Source organism: Xyrauchen texanus, chromosome 43, assembly GCF_025860055.1.
Source record: "Xyrauchen texanus isolate HMW12.3.18 chromosome 43, RBS_HiC_50CHRs, whole genome shotgun sequence".
In the NCBI taxonomy this organism is placed as follows: domain Eukaryota; kingdom Metazoa; phylum Chordata; class Actinopteri; order Cypriniformes; family Catostomidae; genus Xyrauchen; species Xyrauchen texanus.
Genome location: NC_068318.1, coordinates 29394165 through 29421901, shown reverse-complemented (window position 1 = coordinate 29421901; position 27737 = coordinate 29394165). Strand labels below are relative to the sequence as shown.

Here is a 27737-nt window from a genome sequence, read left to right as displayed (position 1 = left end):
GTAGAATTAAGGCAGTTCTGAAGGCGAAAGGGGGTCAAACATAGTATTAGTATGGTGTTCCTAATAATCCTTTAGGTGAGTGTATATATAAATATATAAATTGTGTGAACAAACCCTTTTTGATTCACACAAAATCCCCATTTGAAAGACAAGGCATTACAGTTTCTGAATACATTTATGGCTTTCAGGAGTCAAACACAATAATCTGCACAATGAGCCAGTTCATACTTCATTCACTTTGAAACCAAACAGTTTAGATGACAGCGAAAATGGAATGACAAAAAACAGCCAGCACCATTTAGCCATCTTGAAAGATGAACACTTTAAGAAACAATTGGTTTATAAATAGGGAGGTAGTGCAATCTAAATCATCATTAATTGTCATAAAAACATAGTTTTCAATTAAAAATATAGAGTTAAATCATTTGTATCGAAAATCTTACTGGTAAAATAATTTGTTAGCTTTGCAAAACTCATCTTTGGTTGCCAAAAATAGATTTATTTCCAGAAGCAGTGATAGACGGCGGCATTAAACAAGAATTTGCTGGACCTTGTAGCTCTATTGACCATATTACTTGTTTCCTTGTTGTGAGTGCAGACCGCTTTTAATTTGGGACTGATTCTCCTACTGGAAATGATACAAAAGGAATGTCAATCAGCAACAATTTAAAATTGAAACATAATTTAAATGGAGCATAAAATATTTAAGAATGCAAAAGAATTCTATGATGTCATAATAACATCCTCTACATCTTCTTTATGGAATATACCCTGGTAGTCCGATAATGGGTGGAGGGCTATGAGTGATTGAGATGGCTGCCGTTGTCATGACTACTTTGAGTTGGACTGACAAGTTATCTGCTAGTTTTCTAAACTTGCCACCATTTCCAGAGAATCAGCCAGCAAACGCTGTAAACGACTTGTGGATGAGCTGTACCCCTTCTGTGTGAAACACAAATATAAAAGACACAAATCATGATAATCAGAAATCAACATACACTATGTGAATACCTTATATCAAATATGCTTAGCTTTAATCTATGCAAAGTGTTTCCCAGTGCTTTGAAATGGTGGGCTACCTCATTGCTATTGAATTCGATGCTTAGTGCAGAATCATGCAAACAAGCAGGGCACCGCCCACTTTGGGGTGAGGGGCAATCCAGGTGAAGACAGCTCAGATCTGACGCACTGGATAACGAAATAAAAGTCATTGTTATCATTAGAGCAGAAAACTGCCATACATTTGCATTGTTTTCAAAAGTATGAATGAGTATGTAATTCAATAGAGAAGAACGTTCGGCTTCCAGAGGAAAAATAATCTTGTTTATTTTTTGCAAACGGGAATCGATTAACTTCTAAACATTAAAACCTTAATGACAGACCGACCGTGAGCTCCGAGGCTGTTAATCTATGGCGTATACTCACGTTGAAGTGTTATTTTCATCCTCATTTCAAAAAGGTGTTTAATAGAAGAATTTTAGGTAAAAAAAAAGTGCACTACCATTATCCTGAATGGAAATGATCCACCAGTCAAAGAATTGCGGTGAACAAAACGCACCAAACAAGTCCTGAAGCGACCGCCCACTTTTATGACGCACTGTGAATGATGCAATCGAGTCTGTGTTCCTTCCTACACTCTCAAATGTCTGAATATTTAGCAATAAAATCTATATAGATTCTATACTTAACAACAACAACTTTAAATCAATGGTTTTATATTTTCCATCATTATTAAATCAATTAGGTCATTCGCAATGCTTCAAGGGATTGTAGTTCATTCCCTCATTAAAAACGTGTAAAATCCTCACCTCCTGCCAAATCCCAGATGTGTTCGACTTTCTACTGCCAAACACAAATGAAGGTTTTTAGAAGAATCTGTTGATCTGTTGGTCCATTCAATGCAAGTGTTACATAATGCTTAAGAAATAATATAAAGTGTTAACAGTACTAAAGTCACATTTCTTTCATGTTTGAATGGTTAAAATGTTTGTGCTACTTCATGAAGTGTGCATAACACAATATAGTGTCTTTTTCCAGCTGAGGTATTGAGTACACTTTACACACTTTACACTTGGGTTTAAAAATAACCAAAACGAAACATATTCCTCCTCAATCTCATCAATCTGTTGTTCTTTTGAGAGAGATTCCATACACCTCTGTTTTGAAAGAATAAAACAGGAACTAATAAAATGCATATTGTAGATTTCATTCCCACCTCCCATGTGACCTTTGACCCTCACAAGTTCGAAGCTTCTCCCTGGCGCTCTCCAAGTTCAGCTTTAGCAGCTGCAGGTCATTCTGCTGGTTTTCACAAACCTAAAACAAACAGATCATATTTAAATGCCTTACCAAACGCAAACCAAAAGCGTCAAGTAATGCGTTTGTTCAAACTGAAGGCAAAAATGTGACGAAAGTGAACCAGGATGTTCAACGTGACAAGAATAGAAACCAATCGACCGACAAAATGTGTTTTTGTCTTGGTTTTCTATTTTAAATATGTTTTGTGTTGGCTGTGATTTTGTCACTTTGCAACGTATTTCCCTTTCAGTGTGGACAAAAAATAACATGGGAAACAGTTATTATAATGATCTAAAGTACATCTTTAACTTCATCATTCATTTAATCACTATTACACAAACAATGAAGCATTTATTTACTTATCAGAATTATGAAGCGAACAGTCAGAGGTATTTAAAATAACGAAAAGTGAATAGTCCATTGTTAAAAAGGGGAAAAAATAGGTTAGAGTTTGTTTCAAGCTACTGTAAGGTAACGGTCTGATTTAAAAAAGATAGAGATTGTCAAGATAAAATCACCGAGTCATGGAGTAGAAATGCAGGACGTCTTAAGAGGTATGCTGAAAAAACAGAAAACTGCTCTGGGAGTAGATATAGGAATAAATGTAAAAAGAGATAGTTTTAAAAGACAGATTAGTGGCAGATACCTGTCGCAGGCACTCGGACTCGGACTCGGCTCGGGCTTGTTTTGATTGGGATAGTTCAAGTAACTCATCTTTCCAGCTCTTATCTTCACCTGGGCAACAGACACCACAACTTCCATCAGTTTGAAATAACAAGCATCAAGGGTTATGAAAAGACTGATTGTCATGAAACCTGTTAAGAAAACAAGAAACACATTCATTATATTGTGCAAGCCAATTTTCATTACCACAATGTATGATTCCCATGACCACACCATGACATTTTTTTTATTTAAATTATAAAGTAGTCTTAGTAGTATTCTTAATAGTACTCCTCGTTGTAAAGTCTTTTATTTTAGCTGATTTAAATGATTTAAATTTAAATGTCCTGAAATTAATGCTACAATGCAAAAAAATCTTAATGGTCCTAAATGTAGGCTTCATTTTCTTTATGCAAAATATAAGTTCACCTTTTTTATTGATTTGGGGTTAAACATGACTGTGGCAGGGCGGAGGGCGGGCCGGGTCGTGATTCCGCACACCCGGGCCCTAATCAGGCTAATCAAGCCTCAGAGAGGGATAAAGGCCGACTGGAAGCTGCAGTGCGACAGAGAGAGAGTGTTACGGGCAGCTGTCCGACACCGGTGTGTGTTTGTCTTTTTGGTTCAGTTTATTATTAAATATTATTTATATTGTTAAGCCAGTTCTCGCCTCCTCCTTTCCATTAATCCCTTTACACTGGTGCTGAAACCCGGGAAGGAGGAGGGATGCGCCACAGTAGAGTTCTCGCCACTACCGTGCAACACAACGTAGCAGCCGCGGCCATCCGCCGGAGGACGGAGAAGCCCGGCCGCCTGGATGCGGAGGAACGGCCGCCGACTGTGAGGGGAGGAGGGGCTCCCAACCAAATGCCTGGAGCGGTTACAGCTACCAGGGGCGAGGGAGACCACTACCGTCCACCAAAAATGCGCCGGGGTGTTCTGTCCGCCAGGGGCCGGAGGTCTGCCTCCGAACCGCCCGGCAAGGTGTGGCTGTTGTACATTAGAGTGTGGAGGACAGACCTTTAACCCTCTCTGAGGCTTGCTTAGGCTGATTAGGGGCCAGGTGTGCAGAATCACAACCTGGCCCCGCCCTCCGCCCTGCCACAATGACCAGGACATTTTCTTAACAGGTTTCTTGAGACTGCCCCTTCTACATCACATGGTTTAGCATCACTGTACTCAAAAATAAATTTGAGAAATTAATAAATGAATTGAGACATAGATAAAAGAATTAAACAATCAATTCGGAATTGTCCAAACATGCGGATAAACTTTAAAAAATAATTTATTTATTTGATCATAAAAAAAATAAATAAATGCAAACAGAATGATAAATGCAATTCTCAATCGCTTTTTAATCACATATTAAAATATCTATTTTCATAATTTCATGAAATCTCATTGAATTTCATAATTTATCAGCATTTCTTTTTTATCATAATTTTCTTTGATAAATTAACATAATTTTTTAGCTAATCTAAAATCAATTTAATTAATCAATTTCTTAAAGGATTATTAAGTGGCATCAATGAGCCTCCATACTATTAACATACAGTAATGACATACTTAGTAGCTGGAGCTCAACCGCAGTGTGCTCTTTCTTCAGCAGCTGGTTTTCCTGTTTTAAGCAGAAGACTTCTTCTCTCTGAATGTTGTTCACAATGGTTTTCTCCTGAAGGTCAGCTGTAAAACAGAAACATGCCTCTTTTCATTTCCGTTTGCCATTTATCTATTATAACTTTTCTATATCTTCTAGAAAGCATTTATTCAAATCTTTGAGACAATCTTTGAATCAAAAGAGACATCACATGGTCAGATATCCAAAAAACTTCAATCATAATATCAATCATGTTAAAAAATGAAAGCGACTCTGGTATTGTGAACCAACACTGTGTACCTCTGAGTTGTGTATTTTCATGTCTGCCCTCTCTGAAACAGTGCTTGTGTTCCTCTGTTTCTCGCAGTGTTTTGCTTTCACGTGTTTGCAGTTCTTCTAGTGATTTTTCTAGTTCAAATAGATGACCAGACAGCTCGAAGATGTGATCGGTGGCCCCAATCACATCTTTGTCCTGATATAAATATATAAAAGAAAACACTTATACTGTAACAATGTGAAGGTGATGATAAAATATAAATGAAAACGATAAAGGAGAAAGGACATGTCTGCAAATGTGTTTGTGTTTAGGTTCTCTACTACCTTCAGTTTGAGCATTGAGTTGAGCTCCTCCTCTCGTACCTGCAGCTGCCCCACCTGTGTTGAGAGCATCATGATGGTGGAGTTCAGGCTCTGATTCTTCGCCTACAAATAAACACAAATGTTTATGAGGTGATGGGAGCATGGCTGAGCGACGTCTGTGGAGAGCGAGTACGGTAAGGATTGACACCTGTGCAAAATCGCCTCTAACAGCTGTTTTATGTTTGCAGTGAGAGAAGAGAGGTATCTAAAGGGCAGTCCAGATTACACAATGCACACATGCCCAGGCTCAAGCTTGACTGACAGTCTGGACTGCCCTTTAAATCCCTCTCTGCTCTCACGGCAAACACAAAACAGCTGTTAGAGGCGATTTCCCACAGGTGTCAATCCTTACATTAATCACTCACTCTGCCTCTCCACAGATGTCGCTCGGCCACACCCACATCACCAAAGTTTATTAACATGCAATTAGTCTTAACTCTTTCCCCGCCAAACACGGAATTTTCCGTGTTTTATAAAAAAACGCTTCCCCGCCAAACACGGAATTTTCCGGGTTTCCGTGTTTTAGGTGTTATACGGTAAGGAAGACCCCTCCGCATGTTTTGAAAGAGTACGCAACTCTTTGATCAAAGAAACAGACTGCGATCGTCTCAAACATGAAGAAATGGAGTATTGAGAAGCTCAAAATATCAGACATAAACATGCCTTTTTATCAGCTTTTTGTCTGAAATGTTGTTTTTGACAAAACCGACCTCTGTTCAAGTCGCAATAAAAAAGAACAAATGAAGATAAAATAAAATCGTTTTTTTGCCTAAAAGCAGAGGCTCAGATCTTTATTGTGATATATAGCATCTTCATATATTCATGGAAGAAAATATTCTGCGGGCCATTAAAGTTTAGCGAAAATCGTCAAAAACCCTGGCGGTGGCTGGCAACTTTTTTTTTAAAACGCTGGCGGGGAAAGAGTTAAGGAGATCTTAAAGAGGCTTTTTAAACATAATGTGTACAACCTATTTAAAAACAGAGTGCTTGTAAACAAAAATACAATGCTAATATGTTTTTCAATAGTTAGAAATCTGTGAAAAAAATGCATTTTGATGGTTTGACATAATTGCTCTTTGGTATCCTCAAAAACATTATTTAAAATTTGTTTAGTGTTTGCCATTTTATTGGCAGTAGAGAGAGGACAAGAAATTGTTAAAAATGTACACATTAACACACTGACTTTACCTCCAGGTCTTGCTGATGTCTGGTGGTGTTCAGCTCTCTCTGGCTCAGCTCGTGTAGCTCCTGTTGAGTGCTGTTGAGTTCTCTGTGCACGTCCTCATCTCTTGCTTCCATGACCATCGTCCGCTTACTGTGATCTCTGATCACATCATTACACTTCTGCACCCCATCTGGAGACAAATTATACATTCTCAGCTTCATCATGTTTCAGTGTATAAAGGGATCACATTTAAATTCATCTTTTGAAATAAAAGAGTTTGTTGTACTATGAAGACATGCTTAAACATTTCTAAAGTAAAATTCGCTTTCCAATTTCTTTTATTGCAGTTTAGTTTGCAGACATGTGTCCTGAGAAAAGTGAATTATGAATTATGAAAAAGTTAATTATGAATCACTATCTTGAATTTGTATTGAATCAAAGGAATATTCAATACAACTTAAGATCAATCAGTAGCATTTGTTGCATAATGTTGACTTCCACAAAAATTATTAACATTGTTTGTTCATAAAAAAAAAAAAAAAAAAGGGGGCCTGGTAGATCAGTGATAAAAGACGCTGACTTCCAATCCTGGAGTTGAGAGTTTGAATCCAGGGTGTGCTGACTGACTCCTAAACAACCAAACTGGCCCGGTTGCTAGGGAGGGTAAAGTCACATGGGGTAACCTCCTCGTGGTCGCTATAATGTGGTTCGCTCTCGGTGGGGCACGCGGTGAGTTGTGCGTGGATGCTGCGGAGAATAGCGTGGAGCCTCCACACGCGCCATGTCTCCACGGTAATGCGCTCAACAAGCTACGTGATAAGATGCGCAGATTGATGGTCTCAGACGCGGAGGCAACTGAGATTCGTACTCCGCCACCCGGATTGAGATGATTCACTACGCCACCATGAGGATTTAGAGCGCATTTGGAATTGGGCATTCCAAATTGGGTGAAAAAGGGTTTACTTATATATGCATTTTTTTTTGTATGCCCTCGCTTCGATTTATAACACTTGATTATTGAATCAAAATATGACTAAATGACTGCTAAATGTAAAGGTAAAATATGCATGAACATTGTAAATAATGACAGATTTCAATACAGCAAATTCTTACGTGATTTTCATTATTTCACCTCTAGAGACCGCTGTTAAACTGTAGAATCAAGCAGTTCTAACAGCAGAATCCACCAGCACGGGACACAGAAGAACACGGAGGAATGAAAAACTATTGACAACTATTAGCACAGATTTTTGCCGATAATGATAGTTCCAGAAAGCAACTTTCAGCACCAATTAATCAGTAAATCTGATATATCTGTCTACCTCTACTACAGTCTGGTAAATTTTAAGTGTCAGAAAGATTGTACAATATTGACATGATAAACTAAATCAAGAGTGTGTGAAGAGGCCAGGAGATGCCTGCATTTGTATAACTCAAGTCTGAAGGCATAGAAAGAATTTATTGGTCTAAATTCCTGAAGAGAAATAGTCCAGTATCTCGTAGCAGTCGTATCGTGCCTGTGTGTGCACGCATAGTCATATTAATTATTTTTTGAAAGGTGAGCGTTCAACTGTATGGAGACGCTAAGAGTTTGTTAAAATCGAAGTATACTTTGGGCTTATGATAATCAGTGAACTTTTAAAAATGTAGAATATTTAAAAAAAAAATTAGAATATTGCCCCTTTAACAAAAAAAAGAACTTCAGGAACAACTATAGGCCATAATTTCAAAGTCAGTCTTACCCTTCAGTCGGGCACATCTCTGTTCCAGGATCAGCACTCTCTGTCGGTCCTGTTCCCAGGACAGCAGCTGCCTGTGATGGGCTACAGCCAAGTTATTGAGCTCCACGTCACGGTCTTTCAGTTCTGCTATCAGAAGCTGCAGTTCCAGCTGCTGCCTCTGGACGGTACTGCTCTCCAGTCCATTAGCTGATGTCTATGTGAGAAAGTAATTTATTATAAAAATAAATAAAGAAAATATCCTGAAAGCTTTTTAAACTGTTTAAAGGGCCTCCCACATTAATCTACTATGATACTGAATTAATAACAACTCATTATAAATAGTATTATGGCAAAAACTTTGGTTTACCATGGTACATTTTTATAAGTGACATCACATAGAGGTGGCAAACAATAGAATCACAGTTACACAATTCATATATATATATATATACACACACACACACATGTTGTGTTTCCATGTTTTATGGGGACTTTCCATAGACATAATGGTTTTTATACTGTACAAACTTTATATTCTATCCCCTAAACCTAACCCTACCCCTAAACCTAACCCTCACAGAAAACTTTCTGCATTTTTACATTTTCAAAAAACATAATTTAGTATGATTTATAAGCTGTTTTCCTCATGGGGACCGACAAAATGTCCCCACAAGGTCAAAAATTTCGGGTTTTACTATCCTTATGGGGACATTTGGTCCCCACAAAGTGATAAATACACGCTCACACTCTCTCTCACTCACACACAAATACACACACTCGCGCGCACACACACACACTCACACACACACACATACACAAACACTCGCGCCCTCTCTCTCTCTCACACACACACACACACACACACTCACACTCTCTCTCTCTCTCACACACACACACTCACTCACACACGAAAGTATGGGAATTATGTAGAGACCACAAAATAAATCATGCATTTAAGATAAATAATTTACATATAATATATTAGTTTGGTAAATATATTTTTACGCATGCACCTTTAGATCAATAGGTTTTTTATAATCATTATTAAAAACAAATTCATTCAAGTATGTCCAAACTTTTGACTAGTACAGTAAATAAAGCAATCAACCAACCTTATTCACAGTAGTACTGTGCCAGGTTAAAACTGTATATCCTGAAAAATCATGTATTAAATGTATCAGTGATAATTATGAACAGTAACTGACACTTCTAATATTGTTTGACTTATGGCCAAGTGTACATCACCTCTTGACATCGAGAGGTTTCCACTCGTTTTAGAGTTTCTTATATCTTGTTCTCCCTCCATCACATCTCACACTGGACAAAGTCTAATAATAATACTGGCAAATGTACTGACTTCATTTTATATCGAACTTCACTTAAAACAATCAAAATGACAGCATCTAAATCATCCTTGCACACTAGATCCCTCCTGTCGGGTTTGTTGTTATTGTAGAATGATCATAATACACATTACGCTTGATTGTTTTTAAAATTTCAGCAGAATTTAAATGTAAATAAAACCATCATGACTAAAAAAATTAGATAGCGAATATAGACCCAAACCCCTACATTCTCGATTCAAATCACAAATAATTTACAAAAATGGGAAATTACTAAACGTAAAATTACATTTAAAGTCACTAAACAAATGACAAGAAGCGAGTGATTATTTTCCGAGTTTTGAAACGTGCATATGTTTTGCTGCGATATGAGCGGGCGGTCTACTGTAATGCCTGATTTAAACTCTTCGTTCAAAAAATCTCTTTACATAAATCATCTTGATTTATTCAAATTAAAATATTTTATATAACCATAAAGAACACATATTTAAATTATAAATGCAAAATGATGTGAATTTATAACATCCCATAGTACATAAACTAGCAGGCACAAACTTAATTACCAGTTGTTGCTCTGCCTCAGAGAGGCGCTGTCAGGACCCCAAATCAGACAGTGAAGGTGTGCAGAGCAACAGTGAAACACTTTCTCACTTCAAACAACATCCACACAAGTTTAAGTAATAATGATCAAGGTTTTGCTTAAAAGCAAGTTATACTGAGATCATATCGACGAGGTATGTATTAGTTTAAGCGCCTGCTTTCTTTAGGAGAGCTGTGATTAGCGGTGATAGCTAATGAATGGTGCGATGGCTGCAGGACTCAAGTCCAGTTAACATTGTCAGTGCCTTTGAAATGTTTAAAAAGTATATATGATCGCATATATTTGTGTTAGGAGAGGCAGTAGATGAAGAAGTCTTGATAAGACCCATTTATTCTGTTGCCATCTCATGCCAACAGACTAGAAAGCACCACCAGGGTGTTGCTGGCACTGGCTATTTTATATCTGTATTATACACTTAGAATGGATATCTTTTCTGTATTTTAAGAGACAGTGCAACATGATTTGAGAATGTGAATCTAATTAAAATAACAAGATTTTTCCTAAACTTATAAATATTACAGAAGTTAAGGTTCTCCCAGCTGTCAAATGGGCCTGTTTGTAATTAGATGGATAGATTGGTTGGTTTTTTCAGCTTCTGGAACCCAGAAGATGATGTCTTATTTGGGTATTTGCAGTATTCCTGTTTTTGTAAGCTAAATTCTTTGCTATGGAATATGTGATGGATGTGTGTGTTTTTCACAAAAGCTCAATGGGGTTAAGATCCGTAACACGCTTTTCCAATTATCTGTTGTCCAATGTCTGTGTTTCTTTGCCCACTCAAACCTTTTCTTTATGTTTTTCTGTTTCAAAGAATTTTTTTCCTTTGCAATTCTTACCATAAGTCCTCCTGAGTCTTCTCTTTACTGTTGTACATGAAACTGGTGTTGAGCGGGTAGAATTCAATGAAGCTGTCAGCGGAGGACATGTGAGGCGTCTATTTCTGAAACTAGAGACTCTGATGTACTTATCCTCTTTTTTTAGTTGTAAATCTGGTCTTCCACATCTCTTTCTGTCCTTGTTAGAGACAGTCGTCATTTGTCTTTGAAGACTGTAGTGCACATCTTTGTTTGAAATCTACAGTTTTTGGCAATTTCAAGAATTGTATAGCCTTCATTCCTAAAATAATGATTGACTGATGAGTTTCTAGAAAAAGCTGTTTTTTTTTTGTTGCCATTTTTGACTAATATTGACCTTAATACATGCCAATCTATTGCATACTGTGGCATCTCAAAGACAATGTTAAGCTTCATTTAATGAACCAAATAGCTTTCAGCCATGTTTGATATAATGGCAAGTGATTTTCTAGTACCAGATTAGCAATTTAGCACGATTACTCAAGGATAAGGTGTTGCAGCAATGGCTGCTGGAAATGGGGTCTCTCTAGATTTGATCAAAAATGACTTTTTTCAAATAGTGATGGTGCTGGTTTATACATCAGTAATGTCCTGACTATACATTGTGATCAGTTGAATGCCACTTTGGTGAATTAAGTTACCAATTTCCTTCCAAAACAGCTAAACTTTTGGTCTGCTGTCTATATACTTAATACAATTCATTGTGTTTTTGTATAGATTCATGTAATATGGCTACTACTGAGAATGCAGAATTGGGTTTACCAGAAAAAAAAGTGGATCGGGCCAACCCAAATGCCAAGTACCCACTGAAGGTGCCCTACTGTGGAGGTTTGAGCATCTTGAAATTTAATTGTTTCATGCATTACAGACAGTTTGCAAAAACTCTAATCTGGGTAAAACATTAAAGGCTTATTTTACCCAGAAATGACAAGTTCCTCATAATTTATTCACCCTCATACCATTTCAGATATTTGACTTTCTTTCTTTTGCAGAACACAAACGAAGATTGTTAGAAGAATATCTCAGCTCTGTAGGTCCATACAATGCAAGTGAATGGTGGCCAGAACTTCAAATCTCCTAAAAGGACATTTAAGGCAGCATAAAATTTGTCATACGTCTCCAGTGGTTTAAGCCATGTCTTCAGAAGTGACCTGATAGGTGTGGGTGAGAAACAGATCAATATATAATTTCTTTTTTACCATAAATCGCCACCTTTGAATAGACATCAGTAGGTGGAAAAATGCACAAAGAATGTGAATTGCCAAAAGACTAAAGATGAAGAATGTGGAATTGAATGTGATGATTTATAGAACATAGGGCTTAAATATTGATCTGTTTCTCACCCTCACCTATCGTATCACTTCTGAAGACATGGATTAAACCAGTGGAGTCGTATGGATTACTTTAATACGGTCTTTATGTCCTTTTTGGAGCTTCAAAGTTCTGGTCACCATTCACTTGCATTTTGAGGACCTACAGAGCTGAAATATTCTTCTAAAATCTTTATTTGCATTCAGCAGAAGAAAGTAAGTCAAACACATCTGGGATGGCATGAGGCTGAGTAAATAAGGGAATTTTCATTTTTGGGTGAACTAACCATTTGAAAATATTTTTTCTTCATGAATTGCAATTAGATATTATTGTAATAATTTAACATATATATTCAATATTGAGAGGTATTTGGATTGTTTAGATAAACTTCATCAATTATACGAACATGGGAAGTTTTCTATGTAAATTCAAATGTGCAGTGTAGAGACTTTTACTTTGATTTTATTCTCATAATAGTTGTTGGTTTATCACCTAAGACCTGTTTTGTATCTTATTTTACTTTCAGTATGTTCTCTGCCAGTAGAGGTAAATATGTTCATTCCACAAATGTTTCAGTATATTTTATTGATTGACTGCAGAGTTTATAGCTTTATATTGTAAAGAAAAAGGTTGCATCTGTGATTTGATAACTATATGTACTTTGGTAGATGGTGAATTAATAAAATGTTGCTGTATTGCTCTAGTACTGTGAGTACATGCCTGAGCCAGCCAAATGCAAACAGTGGCTTGAGAAGAACTTTCCTGAGGTGTTTGCTAAACTGACTCTTGGTAAGTTTACTGAAGTAGGGTATGTTCTTTCTCAGACTCTTTTTAATGCATACCCCTTTCAACTAATTAATCTATCTCTCAAACAAAGTTTCAAAATTGCCTGTCTCTTTCTTTACGCTAACATTGTTGGAAAGATGCGGTAAAAACGTTTATGACTCCTGTAGGAAGGTTGATCTTTGAGTGCCTACAATTGGATTTCAAAGTTTTCAAACAAAGTGGAATCTTTTAGCTGAATAACATGCACCCTTATATCACATTTGCTAAAATGACTGAAATCAGCACTGTTGTGTAGGTACAGCACCAAACCGGGAAACGGGAGGTGGAGGAGGAGTTGAAGCGCCCCCTTCAGGAGAGGAAGAGGAGAAAAAGAAACAGAAGAGAGGTTAAAATGTCTTGGTACATTTAGAAAAAATGATGGGCTTATTAATTAAAAAGGCATAAAAAATACATTTAGCAAGGCATATATAGTGTTCACTTTTCTTGATTATTAATAGAAAAATGAGCAACTGGTAACAGTTGTTTGAGTTACCTTAAGTGTGTCTGGATATGAATTAATTTAGGTGTTATTTGTTTGCCCTTACAGGTGGAAGAGGTCAGATCAAACAGAAAAAGAAGACCGTCCCCCAGAAAGTTACGATAGCAAAAATCCCAAGAGCTAAAAAGAAATATGTCACAAGGGTGTGTGGCTTGGCCACTTTCGGTAAGCTTGTGATATTAGTTATGGGATTCTTAATATGTTGTGTTCTGTATTTCCTACTAGTGTTAACGTGATTGTTTTTTCTCTTCAGATCTAGATCTTAAAGAGGCTCAAAGGTTCTTTGCTCAGAAATTCTCCTGCGGTGTGTCAGTGACAGCAGAGGACGAAATCATCATTCAGGGAGACTTTACAGATGACATCATCGATGTCATCCAAGAGAAGTGGCCTGAGGTATACAAACATGGCATTTTATCATAGTTAAATGGTGGTGTTAGGATAGGACAGTACTATATCATTACTTATTATTCATTATTGTTGGGCATGACATGTAGTGTACAGGTGTAGTTTTTGAATTCATTGCAAAGTGTCAATATATTGCAATTAGTTGCTGCAGTGTTGCTCACAGGAATTCTTTTCAGCATTTGATATGTTTCCTAACACCACAGGTAGACGACGACAGCATTGACGATCTTGGAGAGGTCAAAAAGTGAAGCCCGATATGCACTTTTACTGAAACTGTTGCGACGTGACTCAGCAAACCCGGCCAAATGTACACAACGACATACAGCCCTTTTATATCTATTTTATTTACTGTATAGAATTCCGTGGACTTTGCTAAATCCTTGGGGTTTTTCAGTTTTTGATAGCTCCTTTCTCTCTTGGTTGCCAAAGGTCTGGAATGGTTTGACTCCTTAAAGCATTTCACACATGCAAACAATAGACTAATAAAATTTCTGTCTCAATCCCTTGTTGGTTGTGCATCATTTCTTTTATTGAAACCTATATTGCCCCAATCCCCCAACCATTGTGTTTGGGCAGGATTCGATTTTTTTTGGTTTCCATTAGAAGATTGACCAAATATCGGTTTTGCCGATAGCTAGAAATTAACGACAATCATTCATAATTAGACTATCTCGTTCCTTACCATCACGGTAAAGAAAGACTAAGGACATTTTCTTCAAAAGAAAACATTCACTAATTCAATTAAAATAAAAAACAGCGGCCGATTAATCGGTTAACAGTTTTTCCACCACCTTAATTTTCGTATTGGCAAAATCCAATATTATTTAATTACTGTATTATGATAAAAAATAATGTGATTTTTCACATTAGAGTATATAGTGAGACTTTGGTACAATGAAAACCCTAATAATTTCACTTTAATTGAAGTTCACATAGTGTTCATATAGAATGAACACTAAGTGTCAAAGTTAAGGTAGACTAGATGCTAATAGACTTAACTCCGATTTGTTATTTAAATATTGTTTTACTAATAATATTAGTTGAATTGATTCAAATTTAGAGTCTACAATAACACAGCTCTTATAAAGAAGATTATAACTGATTCTAAATCAGGCATTAAATAAACGTAATTCTCCTCAGAAATGCTTATATACCTGTACTTCAGTTGCACATGCACAAGGTGTCTGATATAGAGATATTAGGGTCCAAACTGACCAAAGGGGACACAGATCACAGACACCATCGTGTGTTATCACACGAAACAACTATTTGTGGCAAAACAACAAATAATACTGCAAAAGATCTTCAACCCCTATGAATTCTTAATAAATATTTAAATGCACCCATACGTTCCCTTTGACCAAGCAAACATAATTAAAACATTCAAGCACAAGGGATTATGGGTATTCCCAATTGCATACATTTTGTACTCAATCGTTTGAGTTATCATTTAAGATTTTAAGTCTATAGATATTTGAGTTCTGAGTCCAAAACTTGATTTCAAACATTTCCTTTATTGTTTAATTAAGACTTTTACTTTTTCCAGTAATGACAACATTGGGGTTTACAGTTTAGCAAAATGTGCTTACTGGTAACTGACTGGAAAATAATGTCACAATGCACAAAATTGTAATTGTCCTAAAAATAAGTCTTCATTTTCTGAATGCAAAAAATAGGGGGAAATATGACCCAGACATGTCTTGTTGAGATTCTCCCAAACTAAACATGCAAAATCATGCTAACGGGAACAAAAGGTTTTCAATTAATGTAATTGTATTGTTAGATTCTCCCCTGTTCAGTTGTATGCCCAAGTGTAAAATATCTTGCGTGTAATCATTTTTAATGGGGCTGTTGCAGAGTCCCAAGTTAAATTAAGCAAGCACCTCCGGAGATCATTTGCCAACCACACCTGGGTTTGTGTTATCCATATACATACAGCTAGATTATTTGCATGTGAGCAAACATTACGTCCAGTCTGTGGGGAATCGCTGACATATTTCCAAGATCTGAAATTCTCCAAGTCTTGCTTAGTTTACAGTTGCAACGGAATCATGGACAACTCCACAAAGTGCTGCGCTTTCGATGCACCCATCTTGGACCAAGTCCTACCGCCAATTCTGTTCACGGAATTCATATTCGGCCTAATGGGAAACGTCCTCGCCCTCTCGATGTTCTTCTTCCATATGGACAGCTGGAAGCCCAATTCTGTTTACCTCGCTCACCTGGCTGTGGCAGACTCGGTGGTCCTTTTCTGCCTGCCGTTCAGGGCCGACTACTACCGTAGGGGCAAGGACTGGGTCTATGGAGATGCTTTTTGCCGCATTTTGCTGTTTCTCTTGGCCGCCAACAGGGCAGCGGGCATATTCTTCCTAACTGCAGTTGCCGTGGACCGTTACCTGAAGATTGTACACCCACTCAACCGCATCAACCGAATGGGTCTGCGCTACGCCCTCTGGGTCTCTCTTCTTCTATGGGGTCTTATCATAGCCATGACCGTCTACCTTCTAACAGACAAACATTTCTACTATCGAAACAACCGCACCCAATGTGAGAGTTTTAATATTTGCATGGGGCATAATTCACTGTCGGACTGGCACAATTCATTCTATGTAATCCAATTCTTTTTGCCAACAGGCATTGTTATCTATTGCACTACTTGCATTACATGGCAGTTGAAGAATAAGACCGTGGACACTCAGGGAAAAATCAAGAGGGCTGTCAAGTTTGTCTTGGCAGTGGCTTTGGTTTTCATTATTTGTTTCTTCCCCAGTAACATCTCTCGTATCGCCGTGTGGGTTCTGAAGGCCTGGTATACTGAGTGCCAATATTTCCGTGACGCAAATGTGGCTTTTTACACTACCGTCTGCTTTACCTACTTCAACAGTGTGCTAAACCCCCTCGTTTATTATTTTTCCAGCCCTGCGTTCAGTGGGACTTTTAGGAAACTTTATTTGAAACTTCTAGGAAAGAAAATGGAAGAGGAAGATGCTGAGAAGAATCATTGTTCTGTTACAGCATCTACTGCCTCAAACAAGTGAAATCATTATATAATATTTCTTATTAATTCAGATGTAAATCATAGCTGTAAAGGCATATTGATATATAACGCATCTATCTGTGACCTCTTGAAGTAACCTTAAACAAACTGAATTACAAAAATAAGTTGTCTTATTATAAAAAGATACTAATCAGCATGCTTTAGTTTTATATATTTATCTATACTCTTATTTAAAGCACTGTTGTGATACTTTTCCAAAATGAATGGCCTATATTGCCCTTTTTTGGGGGATCGGAGTACCAACTTCAGAGCTCCATAAATAATGATTGCATTTGTGTTGCCTTTTCAGTAAAAATAACTTTGTAATATCCCCCAAAATCTTGGAAGTTGGCACCTCCATAGATCTACAAACACGAAGTTAATAAATGTCTTCAATAGTCTTATTGGTTTGTCTGTATAATTATTTTATCACAGGGACCTATCTTGTTTGTAGTATTTTTCTGCGATAGACAGTCTGTTTTAATATATGTTACTGCATGTTTATACATTAGATTTGTTTATCAATATATAAAAAGTTTTCAATGTGCCTTCATTTTTATTTATTAAACATATTCTACATATATTGTAATAAATATATTCAGCTATAGCAGTCTTTTTTGGGGGTATTTTACTTCATTTTCTAATTTATTTAGTTAAAAAATGAAATGTATTAGGATAAATATGTTTTATTGTTATTATTTTTAATGTTATATTATTTTTAAACATATTTATTAAACAAATTCTATGTATTAATGTTATTTAATTATTTAATGTATTTAGTTAGGCCTATAGCAATCTTTTTTATGTCTGTTGTTACTTTTTGTAATGTATTTTTTTTTTTAATTTAAATTCATTAAACTTATTTTACATGTTTAGTATTGATGTATTTAGCTTTAACAGTCTTTGTTTTGTGTCTAATTACTTTTCTAATTTATAAATTATTTTCTCACTTATTTAAAAAAATAAATGTATTAGGCTAAATATATTTTATTTCTATTATATTTAACAAAATATAATTTTTAAACGTATTCTATGTATTTATTATAAAATTTAGTCAGCTTATAGTCTTTGTTTTATGTATGTGATAGCTATTTCTAATTTATTATACATAATTTTTTCATTTATTTATTTTAACATTTAATTTATTAGGCTAAATACATTCTATTGTTATTTTTTAACGTAATATTACATATTAGTATATTATTTATTATTAAACGTATTAATTATTAAATGTGTTGTGCTAAAGTCTCTGTTTTGTGTCCGTGATTGCTTTTGTAATTTATTAAAATATTTTTTTCTAATTTTGGCTATTTATTTTTTATTTATTTATTATTTTTAAAGTTACGTTTAAATATTTTTTTTAGCTTGATGTCAATTAACATGTGATAAAGTAGGCCTATAATAAAACATTGCTATTATTACTTTACATCAGTTACAGCTAGTGCAGGCGAGATAATCGCGAAGACAAAAGAACAAAAGAGAGTTCCAGTCTTGCAGGACTCGCTCGTTTGCTCGCTGTTTATTTGGCGCAGGCGCGCTCCCGGCTCAGCGTTCATTGTGAGAGTGTGTGTGTGCGCGCATTGTATGTGTAGAGTGTGAGCTGCCGAGGACGAGCTTAAAAATATAATCGAGCGGCGGGAATGTCTGGCAGGTCAGTGCGCGCGGAGACCCGGAGCAGAGCCAAAGATGACATCAAACGCGTTATGGCCGCTGTCGAGAAAGTACGAAAATGGTAAGATCACAGGAAAAAAGCCCCGTGTTTGTTCCACCCGAGAGAAAAAAAAAGCCGCTTGTGTGTGGGGGGAGGAGAGACAGAGAACAAACGAGAAGACCGAGAGAGAAATTATAAGGGACATTTTTTTTTTTGCGCGATATCCAAGTGAACTCTACGCGCGCACCCGACACCAAACACCACACATTAATAATTTGGACATTTGTTAAAGGGTTACTGGGGATGAAGTGGGTTGAACCGAGGAGCCATTTCGTTGCAGTCACATGTAGCCATTTCTAGCTGCAGTTTGGCGCACTGTAATGTGGAATATCTGAGTGTTTATGAGATTAAATGTTTGAACAAGACTCACCTGTGCGCGCGAGCGTCTCTGTAACATTGAGAAGTTTAAATGCGGCGCGTGAGTGTCTTTACATCAAAATAAAGCTGAACACATGGAGCGATGTGGGGGCTGGGATAGGACAGGGAACAGAGCTATTGCATGCCGGATATTTCACTAACAATATTAAACACAGCATTTTAAAGGATTTGAGCCGGACAAGAATTGATGTAATTGCATTAATCATTTTAATGAATAAATACATATTTGGGATCTTCTTTTCAATGGATATATTGATTTTGTAGTGTATGTAATTGCATACATTTTTATATAAACGCACTAGGTCTATCTAAATGAGATGTTCATTATATAGCACAAAAAAAACAAAACAATACAAAAAGCTTTTTATGGATTTGATTGGAGTTGCACAAATATTACAATGCATCTAATAATGGTCATTGACAAATAAGTTTGTCTGAGGTAATAATAAAAAATAAAAAAAATTATATCTTTTTTTTATAAACTAGCTTAAAAAAATGGTCAAGTCTGTAAAAATGTAATCTTTGCATCCATGATGTTTTTTTATAAGCATTTAAAGAACTTTCTACAAAATAAATACACACCTTAAGGAAATTAGAGTTGTACAAAACATACATACATATATATATATATATACACACACACACTGGCTACATTTTGGAATAAATGTACAGATTTTGCTGTTTCGTAAGCAAAAGTACGTGGTGCTTTAATTCACCAAAGTGGCATTCAACTGATCACAATGTATAGTCAGGACATTGTACATCAGTAACAGCACCATCACTATTGGAAAATAGTCATTTTTGATCAAATCTAGACAGCAGCATCACTCCAACATCTTATCCTTGAGTAATCATGCTAAATTGCTAAGTTGGTACTAGAAAATCACTTGCCATTATATCAAACATGGCTGAAAGCTATTTGGTTCATTAAATGAAGCTGAATATTGTTTTTGAGTTGCCACAGTATGCAATAGACTGGCATGTCTTAAGGTCAAAATTAGGTAAAAAATTGCAAAAAAGAAACAGCTTTCTCTAGAAACTCATCAGTCAATCATTGTTTTGAGGAATGAAGGTGATACAATGCATGAAATTGCCAAAAAACTGCAGATTTCATATAAAGGTGTAACTACAGTCTTCAAAGACAAAGCACAACTGTCTCTAACAAGGACAGAAAGAGATGTGGAAGACCAGATGTGCAACTAAACAAGAGGAGAAGTACATCAGAGTCTCTAGTTTGAGAAATAGACGCCTCACATGTCCTCCGCTGACAGCTTCATTGAATTCTACCCGCTCAACACCAGTTTCATGTGCAACAGTAAAGAGAAGACTCAGGAGGCCTTATGGGAAGAATTGCAAAGAAAAAGACACTTTTGAAACAGAAAAACAAAAAGAAACCCGAAAGGTTCGAGTGGGCAAAGAAACACAGACATTGGACAACAGATAATTGGAAAAGAGTGTTATGGATCTTAACCCCATTGAGCTTTTGTGGGATCAACTAGACCCTATGATGCGTGAGAAGTGCCCAACAAGACAGTCAGATCTATGGGAAGTGCTACAGGAAGTGTGGGGTGAAAGGTCAAGTGCTACAGGAAGTGTGGGGTGAAAGGTCACCTGAGTATCTGGACAAACTGACCGCTAGAATAACAAGAATCTGCAAAGCTGTCATTGCTGCATGTGAAGGATTTTTTGATGAGAACTCTTTGAAGTCATTTAAGAAGTTATTCTGGGTAATTTTTCACGTTATTAATGTCCAGACTATACGTCGTGATCAGATGAATGCCACTTTGGTGAATAAAAGTACCAATATTTCTCCATAAGAGCAAAATCTGTACATTTAATCAAAATGTTTGGCTGCAAATGATTTTTTAAAACCTCACACACAGCTTAAGGAACTTTTCTTTTTTTTTTTTTACTTAAAGCACCAAAAAAACAAATATCAAAATGACTCTGAATTCAGTAATTCAAAGCATGTTCATCACCAAAGAGGCATATTAATTGTTTTGTATGAATTGCATTTTTTTAAAAATGTTTTTAAATAACATAAAAATGGCTCTGGAGTGGATTTAACTATTTTGTTGGCAGTGTGACAAATTCAGTACATTTTATTAATTTGTTAGATTTATAAATTTTCCATTGAGGAAATATTATGTACAACTGTATAAGAGAATATAACCCCCCCCCATAAAGCTTCAGTTTGTGTTATTGATCATTGTTTTAATCTTTTACAGGGAGAAAAAATGGGTAACGGTTGGAGACACTTCACTGCGAATCTTCAAATGGGTTCCAGTGACTGAACCAAAGTCAGATGATGTAAGTTTTAAACGTTTATACCACTGTGTAGTGTTTCATTGATTATGTAGAAGTTATAGTTAATAGATATTCTGTCTGGCCTCTTTTCTTGCTGTACAGAAGAATAAAATAAAGAAGGGCAGAGAGGAGAAATATGGATCTGAGGCAACGACTCCAGAGAACAGCTCCTCTCCTGGAATGATGGACATGCACGGTCAGTCAGAGGAAGTGTCCGTATGGAGTGTTATCAGTGCCAAAATCACAACACAAATGACAATTTCTGCAACATGAATTTTCATTTTAGATCTTTGTATGTCGACTGCAAAAAGGTGATTAAAGGTGCGCTCAGTCATATGTTTATCTCGTCTTGGATTTACAGCGACACCTGGTGGTGTGGATGCAGAATCATTCAAACACTGTAGTTTCCAGTGACTGATGCTGTTGTAGAAATTCAGTATTTACAGTTAGCACTGATTCATTTAATTCATGAGTGAAAGTGTCCAATAACATTGCAGTTACTGTGATTAACCAAGCAGTATTCGGCTGGTCATTTGATCTCATCATGGCTGCCCCCATGAGGAGAACCTCTCCATGTAGATTAAAACAGCTTTTGTTAGGTAACTGAGACTGGAGGGTCATGATTTTATACATACGTTTCAGAATTTCTGTTATCATAATAGGATCAAATAATAATGCACAAATAAGATTCTACTGCATAAACTGAAATTACCATGTTTCAGTTATTTATTTAAGATTCAGTATGAAGCCGAATTAGGACAAAAATCCCATAAGCAGCCCATTAGCATTCATTTTGTTTTGTTTTTTACTTACAAATTTTAGTCAATCTTGATGCTGGAAGAAAGGTGTTTTTAAAGTGTTTATGACTCACCTGTGCCATACTCACTCTCAAATGTTAACTGTATTTGTCTAAGATGAGAACAGCAATCAGAGCTCCATAGCCGACTCCTCTCCGGTGAAGATGGAGACCAGCTGTAGCACGAGCCCGACACCAGATGGCACTGCTGCTTCTAACACTGATGGAAACGAGTGCAAGACGGAACAGACGCCATCCACTGATAAAGGTTAGGAAAAGAAACATGAACGGATCACATCCTTAAACAAATGTATGTACAAAGGCTTCTGAAGATACCTGCTAAAAAGTTTTGGTTTCGTTGTGCAATTACGCTGTAGAGCTGAAACGATTAGTCGACAACTTGGGTGTCGAGCAACTTTAAAGGAACACCTCGACATTACATCTTAAATGCAGTTATATTTAATGCGTTATATCTTAATTAAAGTTCAGATAATATGGAAGCAGGTCATGCAAATAACTACAAACTCCAAAACTAGCATTTCTCTGTGCGGTCAGCGCCTCTTCTATGAGTTGCTCGAATGTCTCGGTCTAAGGGGGAGAGATTGAAACTGCACCCGGCTGATGCACACTCTGTCACGGGGACGCTCATCCCTCGAGCGAGCACGCTTAATGCAGCTGGATTATAACGTGATGGCTCGTGACTCTTATCGTGAAGAAAATTAGCAATACGCAGCTTTATTAATACGGGAGAGTTTGTTTTTTTTGTGAGTTAAAGATGGATTGAAGTGAACAGAAATGTGAGAGAGGTGTAGTCTTCGCCCCATTATACAAGTAGTCATTTTTAGCAACTATATTGCAGAAGAAAATCTGTTTTTTTGAGAATGTTGAATATAATACTAAAAATAAAAATATATTAAAATATCTAAAGATCCTTTAAAAAAAGATGCATTCACATAAGAAGCAGCAGATAAGATATTTATACTCGCTTTTAGAGAATCAATCTTGAATTGAAGTATATTTTGTATTTACTGCACTCGCAGAAGTATAACCAAGTCAAAAATACACTTATATTTAAGATATATTCTCTTAATGCAAGTCTAAATATCTTATCTGTTGCTTCTCAAGTAAATGTATCTTTTTAAAATTATTTTTTGACTATTTTAAATGGGAAAACAAGACAAACACACTTGATAACAATAGTTTTTTTTTTGCAGTGAATTTCTTTACGAAATTAATAATACAATTTTTTATTTTAATTCAATGAATGTATTTTTAAAAGATTGTTTTTTTTCCCCTCTATTGTTAGTAAGCACATTTAATACAAACTTTAAGTCGGGGCACAAGCTGAATAATCAGTTAAGAGATAATGATTAATTGTTGCAAATATCGCAGAATAGTCGAATAATCGTTAGATTAATCGATTATCAAAATAATCGTTAGTAGCAACCCTTTTACGCTGTCATCTGCCCATATTGCAATGTTTGTTAGTGAATGTTTAACGTGTACAGCAGTCTTAATCTTGTTAACGAAATCACTGATGAAATGTTTTTCTTTTTTAAACAATAACAAATACGAGAAGAAAAAGACGCATCCAGGCGATATCTAAAAAAAAACATAAAAGCTTATTAAAGCGTACTGTTGATGAGAAAAAAAAAATAGTTGGCTAATGCAAGATAAACAAGAAGAAACATCAGAAAATATTAAATAAGGATTCATCTAATCCAATGATCCAGTTGAGCTACATGAGTTTAATGAGCTGAACACCAGCAAAATGAATCGCTTTAAAAAGGATTAATTAACTCACTCAAACGCAAAACTCAATCCTATTTATACATTTGATTTAGCACTATATCCACAACATATACTGTATGTAATATTACAACTAACATATACACAGACAATGAAGGCGAATGAACGGGTGAACTTGAACTAACTTAAATGCATAATTTGCGGCACATGCGTTGCATATATGCAGTTTCCATAAATAACACGTTACACATAATGCAATATCAGAAATTGGCTAACTACGAAAAATAAAAACAGAGCATGAATAATTCAAAACACAGTAGAGTAACTTCTAAAAAGTAGCTAATACTTCAGTATTTTCATGCTATTCGTTCAGCAGCTCGGGTTGAGAGTTATGCAGTATTTTGTATGTCTTTTTTGTTTGATATTTATATTAAGAATTTTGTTTGGAAATATTTGATTAAAGTTTGGTCTGTTACAGTTTCACGTGTTTTTGTAATTTTTGCATATCACCAACTAAAAGATTTTATTTTATTTTGATTCTTTTAATATAATAAAAATAACTTTTTAATTATTTTAAACTTTTAAGTGCCATTTTATTCAAAGCAGAACTGAATAAAATGTGTTGATATGACATGATGAAACATTGACACATTTTTAAGGGCATTTCCGTCAAAAGACCAAAACTATTACTAAAACAGAAAACTTAGGAAACATTACCTCTAGTGGATAGAAATGTAATCTGTCAGAATTGAATTAATCATATTTGTATTTTTATTTGATAGGGAATTGTAACTCTACCCCTTCAGAGACCTCAACAAGCAAAAAAAAGGAATCTCCATCAGACACCTCCAAAAACACTCAGGTAAAACATCTTCCAAATGTCACTAAATACTCCCAATCCCAATCTGTCTTTCATGGCTAAACTACTGGTCAAAACGACACACTTTACTGTGTTTATGTCCTTCATGATCTTAACTTTTTTATTTACAAATGTGTGCTTAACCCTTGTGCGACCTTCGGGACATTTGTGTCTTTTTCATTTTTTTTTCTCGATCATTTAATGCCAACGGCATCATTTTTGCCAAAGGGGTTTATTTTTGGGGGAATTTTTATATTTCAAGCTCAGTTCCTGTAATACATCTATAATACACTGTGTACACAAAATAGCTACACTCAGGACCTCAAGGACAAAAATGCCCCCATTAAAACGGTAATATTTGATCCCAGTGCCATTAAAGCATAAAATCATGAATTCTATGATATAATGCTTTCATTCTGGAGCCCTGGCTTAAAATATTTTCCACCAGATGGCGCCATTTTTCTCTTGTTTAGCCTATGGAGCAAATACAAGCTTTTCCCTATTTTCTGTTTGCAGTATTATAGAGCACTGCAGGCCAACTGAATAAATGATGCAGCTAAAATTGTGTGGGTGTGTCTATGGATGTCAAGAGTGTGTTTGTGTGTGTGTGTGTGTGTGTGTGTGTGTGTGTGTGTGTGTGTGTGTGTGTGAAAAAACAACAACAGTAGCATTATGTAAACAAACTGGCATTTAAAGGGTTAAAGTCCTGAAAATGAATGAATATTTGGTAGTTATGATCAGGACTGATGTTGGTTAAAAAAAATAACTAGTTGAAAATAATATTAATATATAATATTAATATGGCATTAATATTTTTTTACGCAGACATTTTGGTTTGATTAACAAGGGTTAATGCTTGAAATTAGTTCTGTAGACAAATCTAAATTGCTATATATTATTTAATTGTTTTTACTAAAATTTTATTTATTATTTTGTGGACCAGATAGTGAAGGAAAAGCACAGTTTCACAATGTTGTATTGTCTCTAAATCATCTCTTTGTTTGTGTGTGTGTGTTTTCTCTTAGGAAAGTGAAGATGGTTCCCCACCCACAAAGAAAAGCAAAGTGAAATCACCTTCTCAGGACTAACTAAATGCGATGACTAGTTTGATCCCACACATTTTAAACACGTCACTGTCACAAACCAATGAGGAAAAGCATCATTACTCACCAAACCATTCTTGATCTTCACTGTTCACACACGGTTCGCCAAGTAGAACTTCACTCCTTCATCCTGTTCTCCATCTTCTGCAGATGTCACTTTCAGCAAACACTGACCTGATCAAGAGAGACGTGCAGCTTTCCTCTGTCAAATTCCTGTACACTATACACTGTTAGTTGGTGAATGCACTGTAAGAGATGGATTTGCTGCTGTAGAAGTCCTTATTTAGTTTACTTAACGGCTCGACTACTTTTTAGAAATGGCAGAGGTTGATGTACTATCATAGTGAGGGTTTGGTTTGCTACATAGATTATCTACTGGGCTGTGTGCCTTCCGGCTCCATGATGTCTTTTGTAATTCTTTTTGTTTGATTTTGTTCAAGAAATGGTTACCATGAAACTGGAACAAAGTTTTTACTGAAAATGAGCTCGAAATATACCTCATTTCCAGACCAGCTGAGCTGGAATTCAATTCTTGAATGATAAAAGATAAATCAAATTCACTGAATACAATCCAGCAGGGTTTATGATGTCATTTTCAACAACAAATCCATTCTGGGTTCTGACTGATGTAGCAGTGTCAAATGAACTTATTATGGGATGGGGGGAAATGCACTGGGACCATGTTTTCTTGATTTTATCTTGTACAGTTGATCTTGTCATTTGGTTTTATTTATTCCATCATTAGTGCTTGTTTTAGCATATTCCGTTTGTTTTTTAATAAAAAAAAATCTTAACACATTGAAGGCTATTGTATTTATTAATGGTTTTTGGCCTGTTTTCTATTTAGCTTAAAGGAATATTCTGGGTTCAATACAAGTTGAGCTCAATTGACAACATCTGTTCATTACAACATAACATTTAGACTCGTTCCTTTTCTGTAAAGAAAGAGCAAAAATCAAGGTTATAGTGGATGTGAATGGGACAATTTTCAGAGTTTAAAGGCAGAAATGTGAAGCTTAGAATTTTATAAATGTACTTGCTGTTATTCTTCTGTAAAAACGTATTATTTGAGCTGTAAAGTTGGTTTAATCCACGTTTTTATGGTCATTTTAGGGGTTAAAGGTTTACAGTGTTGCGTCGTCATGGAAAGAAGTTGTATAATTGGATACAAGTTTACAATGAAAAGTTTTGCAATTGCTTTTATCACACTAAAATCATGTTAACACATTATGTCTTGTAGCTATACTTTTGAAACGGTACGTATATTTGGACATTTAATGATTGGCCCCATTCACTTCCATTGTGAGTGCTTTACTGAAACCCAGATTTCTTATTGTATTTTTTAAAGGGAAAGGGAGGACGAGTCGAAATTATTTTTGTGGTAATCAAAATTACACCACAAATGCTGTCGATTTGAGTTGAACTTGTATTTAACTCTGAATTTTCCTTTTAATGTTTATATTGACTTTCCATTCACTTATACTATTTTAAGGGGTGAAATTAAATTAGAGATGCACTTTAACAGGTAGCATTACATTTAATGAAAGACCTCAGGATGATATTTTTGTTTGATCTTTTGGGGGTTCACATTGGCCTCATCTTGTCTGGCTGCATTTTAAAAGCACTTGAATTATTGAGCAAGCTGTTTCTGTTCTATTTGGAACATCGTGGAACGTTGAAAATTGTGATGAAAAGACATGTGAGGGGAAACTGGTGACCACAAGACGTGAAATTGAAAGACTAAGGCGGTGGTGTTTTGGAGATTGGCTAAAATCTAAAAGCTATGGTTAAAAATAACTTCAATGGTTATTAAAGTATACATTTAGATATCAACTTAAAGACTGAAAAATAACTCAATGAATACAAGAATGGTTTT

The 27737-nt window shown here is 35.8% G+C and overlaps 4 protein-coding genes across 5 annotated transcripts; 3 read left to right on the top strand and 1 right to left on the bottom strand.

The window, feature by feature from the left end:
• Positions 1–118: 118 nt before the first annotated feature.
• ccdc62 (coiled-coil domain containing 62) lies at positions 119–9755 on the bottom strand. Of its 2 annotated transcripts, XM_052116598.1 has the most exons (11): positions 9329–9755; positions 9196–9236; positions 8105–8297; positions 6386–6552; positions 5159–5260; positions 4859–5030; positions 4528–4644; positions 2945–3033; positions 2216–2316; positions 1080–1188; positions 119–942 (listed from the first exon to the last, which is right to left on the bottom strand). In XM_052116598.1, the coding sequence occupies exons 1-11, from the start codon at positions 9387–9389 to the stop codon at positions 862–864; spliced, it is 1233 nt and encodes a 410-aa protein (XP_051972558.1). In that variant the 5' UTR covers positions 9390–9755; the 3' UTR covers positions 119–861. The 2 variants fall into 2 exon arrangements, 1 of the variants encoding a protein (XP_051972558.1); XR_007969558.1 differs by lacking the exon at positions 119–942 and having other exon boundaries at positions 2945–3113.
• A 257-nt stretch (positions 9756–10012) lies between these two features.
• Positions 10013–14421, top strand: LOC127636001 (density-regulated protein-like). Its single transcript, XM_052116349.1, has 8 exons — positions 10013–10160; positions 11599–11709; positions 12719–12738; positions 12897–12981; positions 13274–13363; positions 13565–13681; positions 13770–13909; positions 14125–14421. The coding sequence occupies exons 2-8, from the start codon at positions 11610–11612 to the stop codon at positions 14167–14169; spliced, it is 597 nt and encodes a 198-aa protein (XP_051972309.1). The 5' UTR covers positions 10013–10160; positions 11599–11609; the 3' UTR covers positions 14170–14421.
• A 1213-nt stretch (positions 14422–15634) lies between these two features.
• LOC127636201 (hydroxycarboxylic acid receptor 2-like) lies at positions 15635–17444 on the top strand. The gene has a single exon (XM_052116625.1). The coding sequence runs from the start codon at positions 15973–15975 to the stop codon at positions 16957–16959; it is 987 nt and encodes a 328-aa protein (XP_051972585.1). The 5' UTR covers positions 15635–15972; the 3' UTR covers positions 16960–17444.
• Positions 17445–18538: 1094 nt separating this feature from the next.
• On the top strand, positions 18539–26625 carry LOC127636106 (B-cell CLL/lymphoma 7 protein family member A-like). Its single transcript, XM_052116503.1, has 6 exons — positions 18539–18690; positions 21276–21357; positions 21457–21550; positions 22269–22418; positions 24682–24761; positions 25784–26625. The coding sequence occupies exons 1-6, from the start codon at positions 18599–18601 to the stop codon at positions 25844–25846; spliced, it is 561 nt and encodes a 186-aa protein (XP_051972463.1). The 5' UTR covers positions 18539–18598; the 3' UTR covers positions 25847–26625.
• Positions 26626–27737: the final 1112 nt, after the last annotated feature.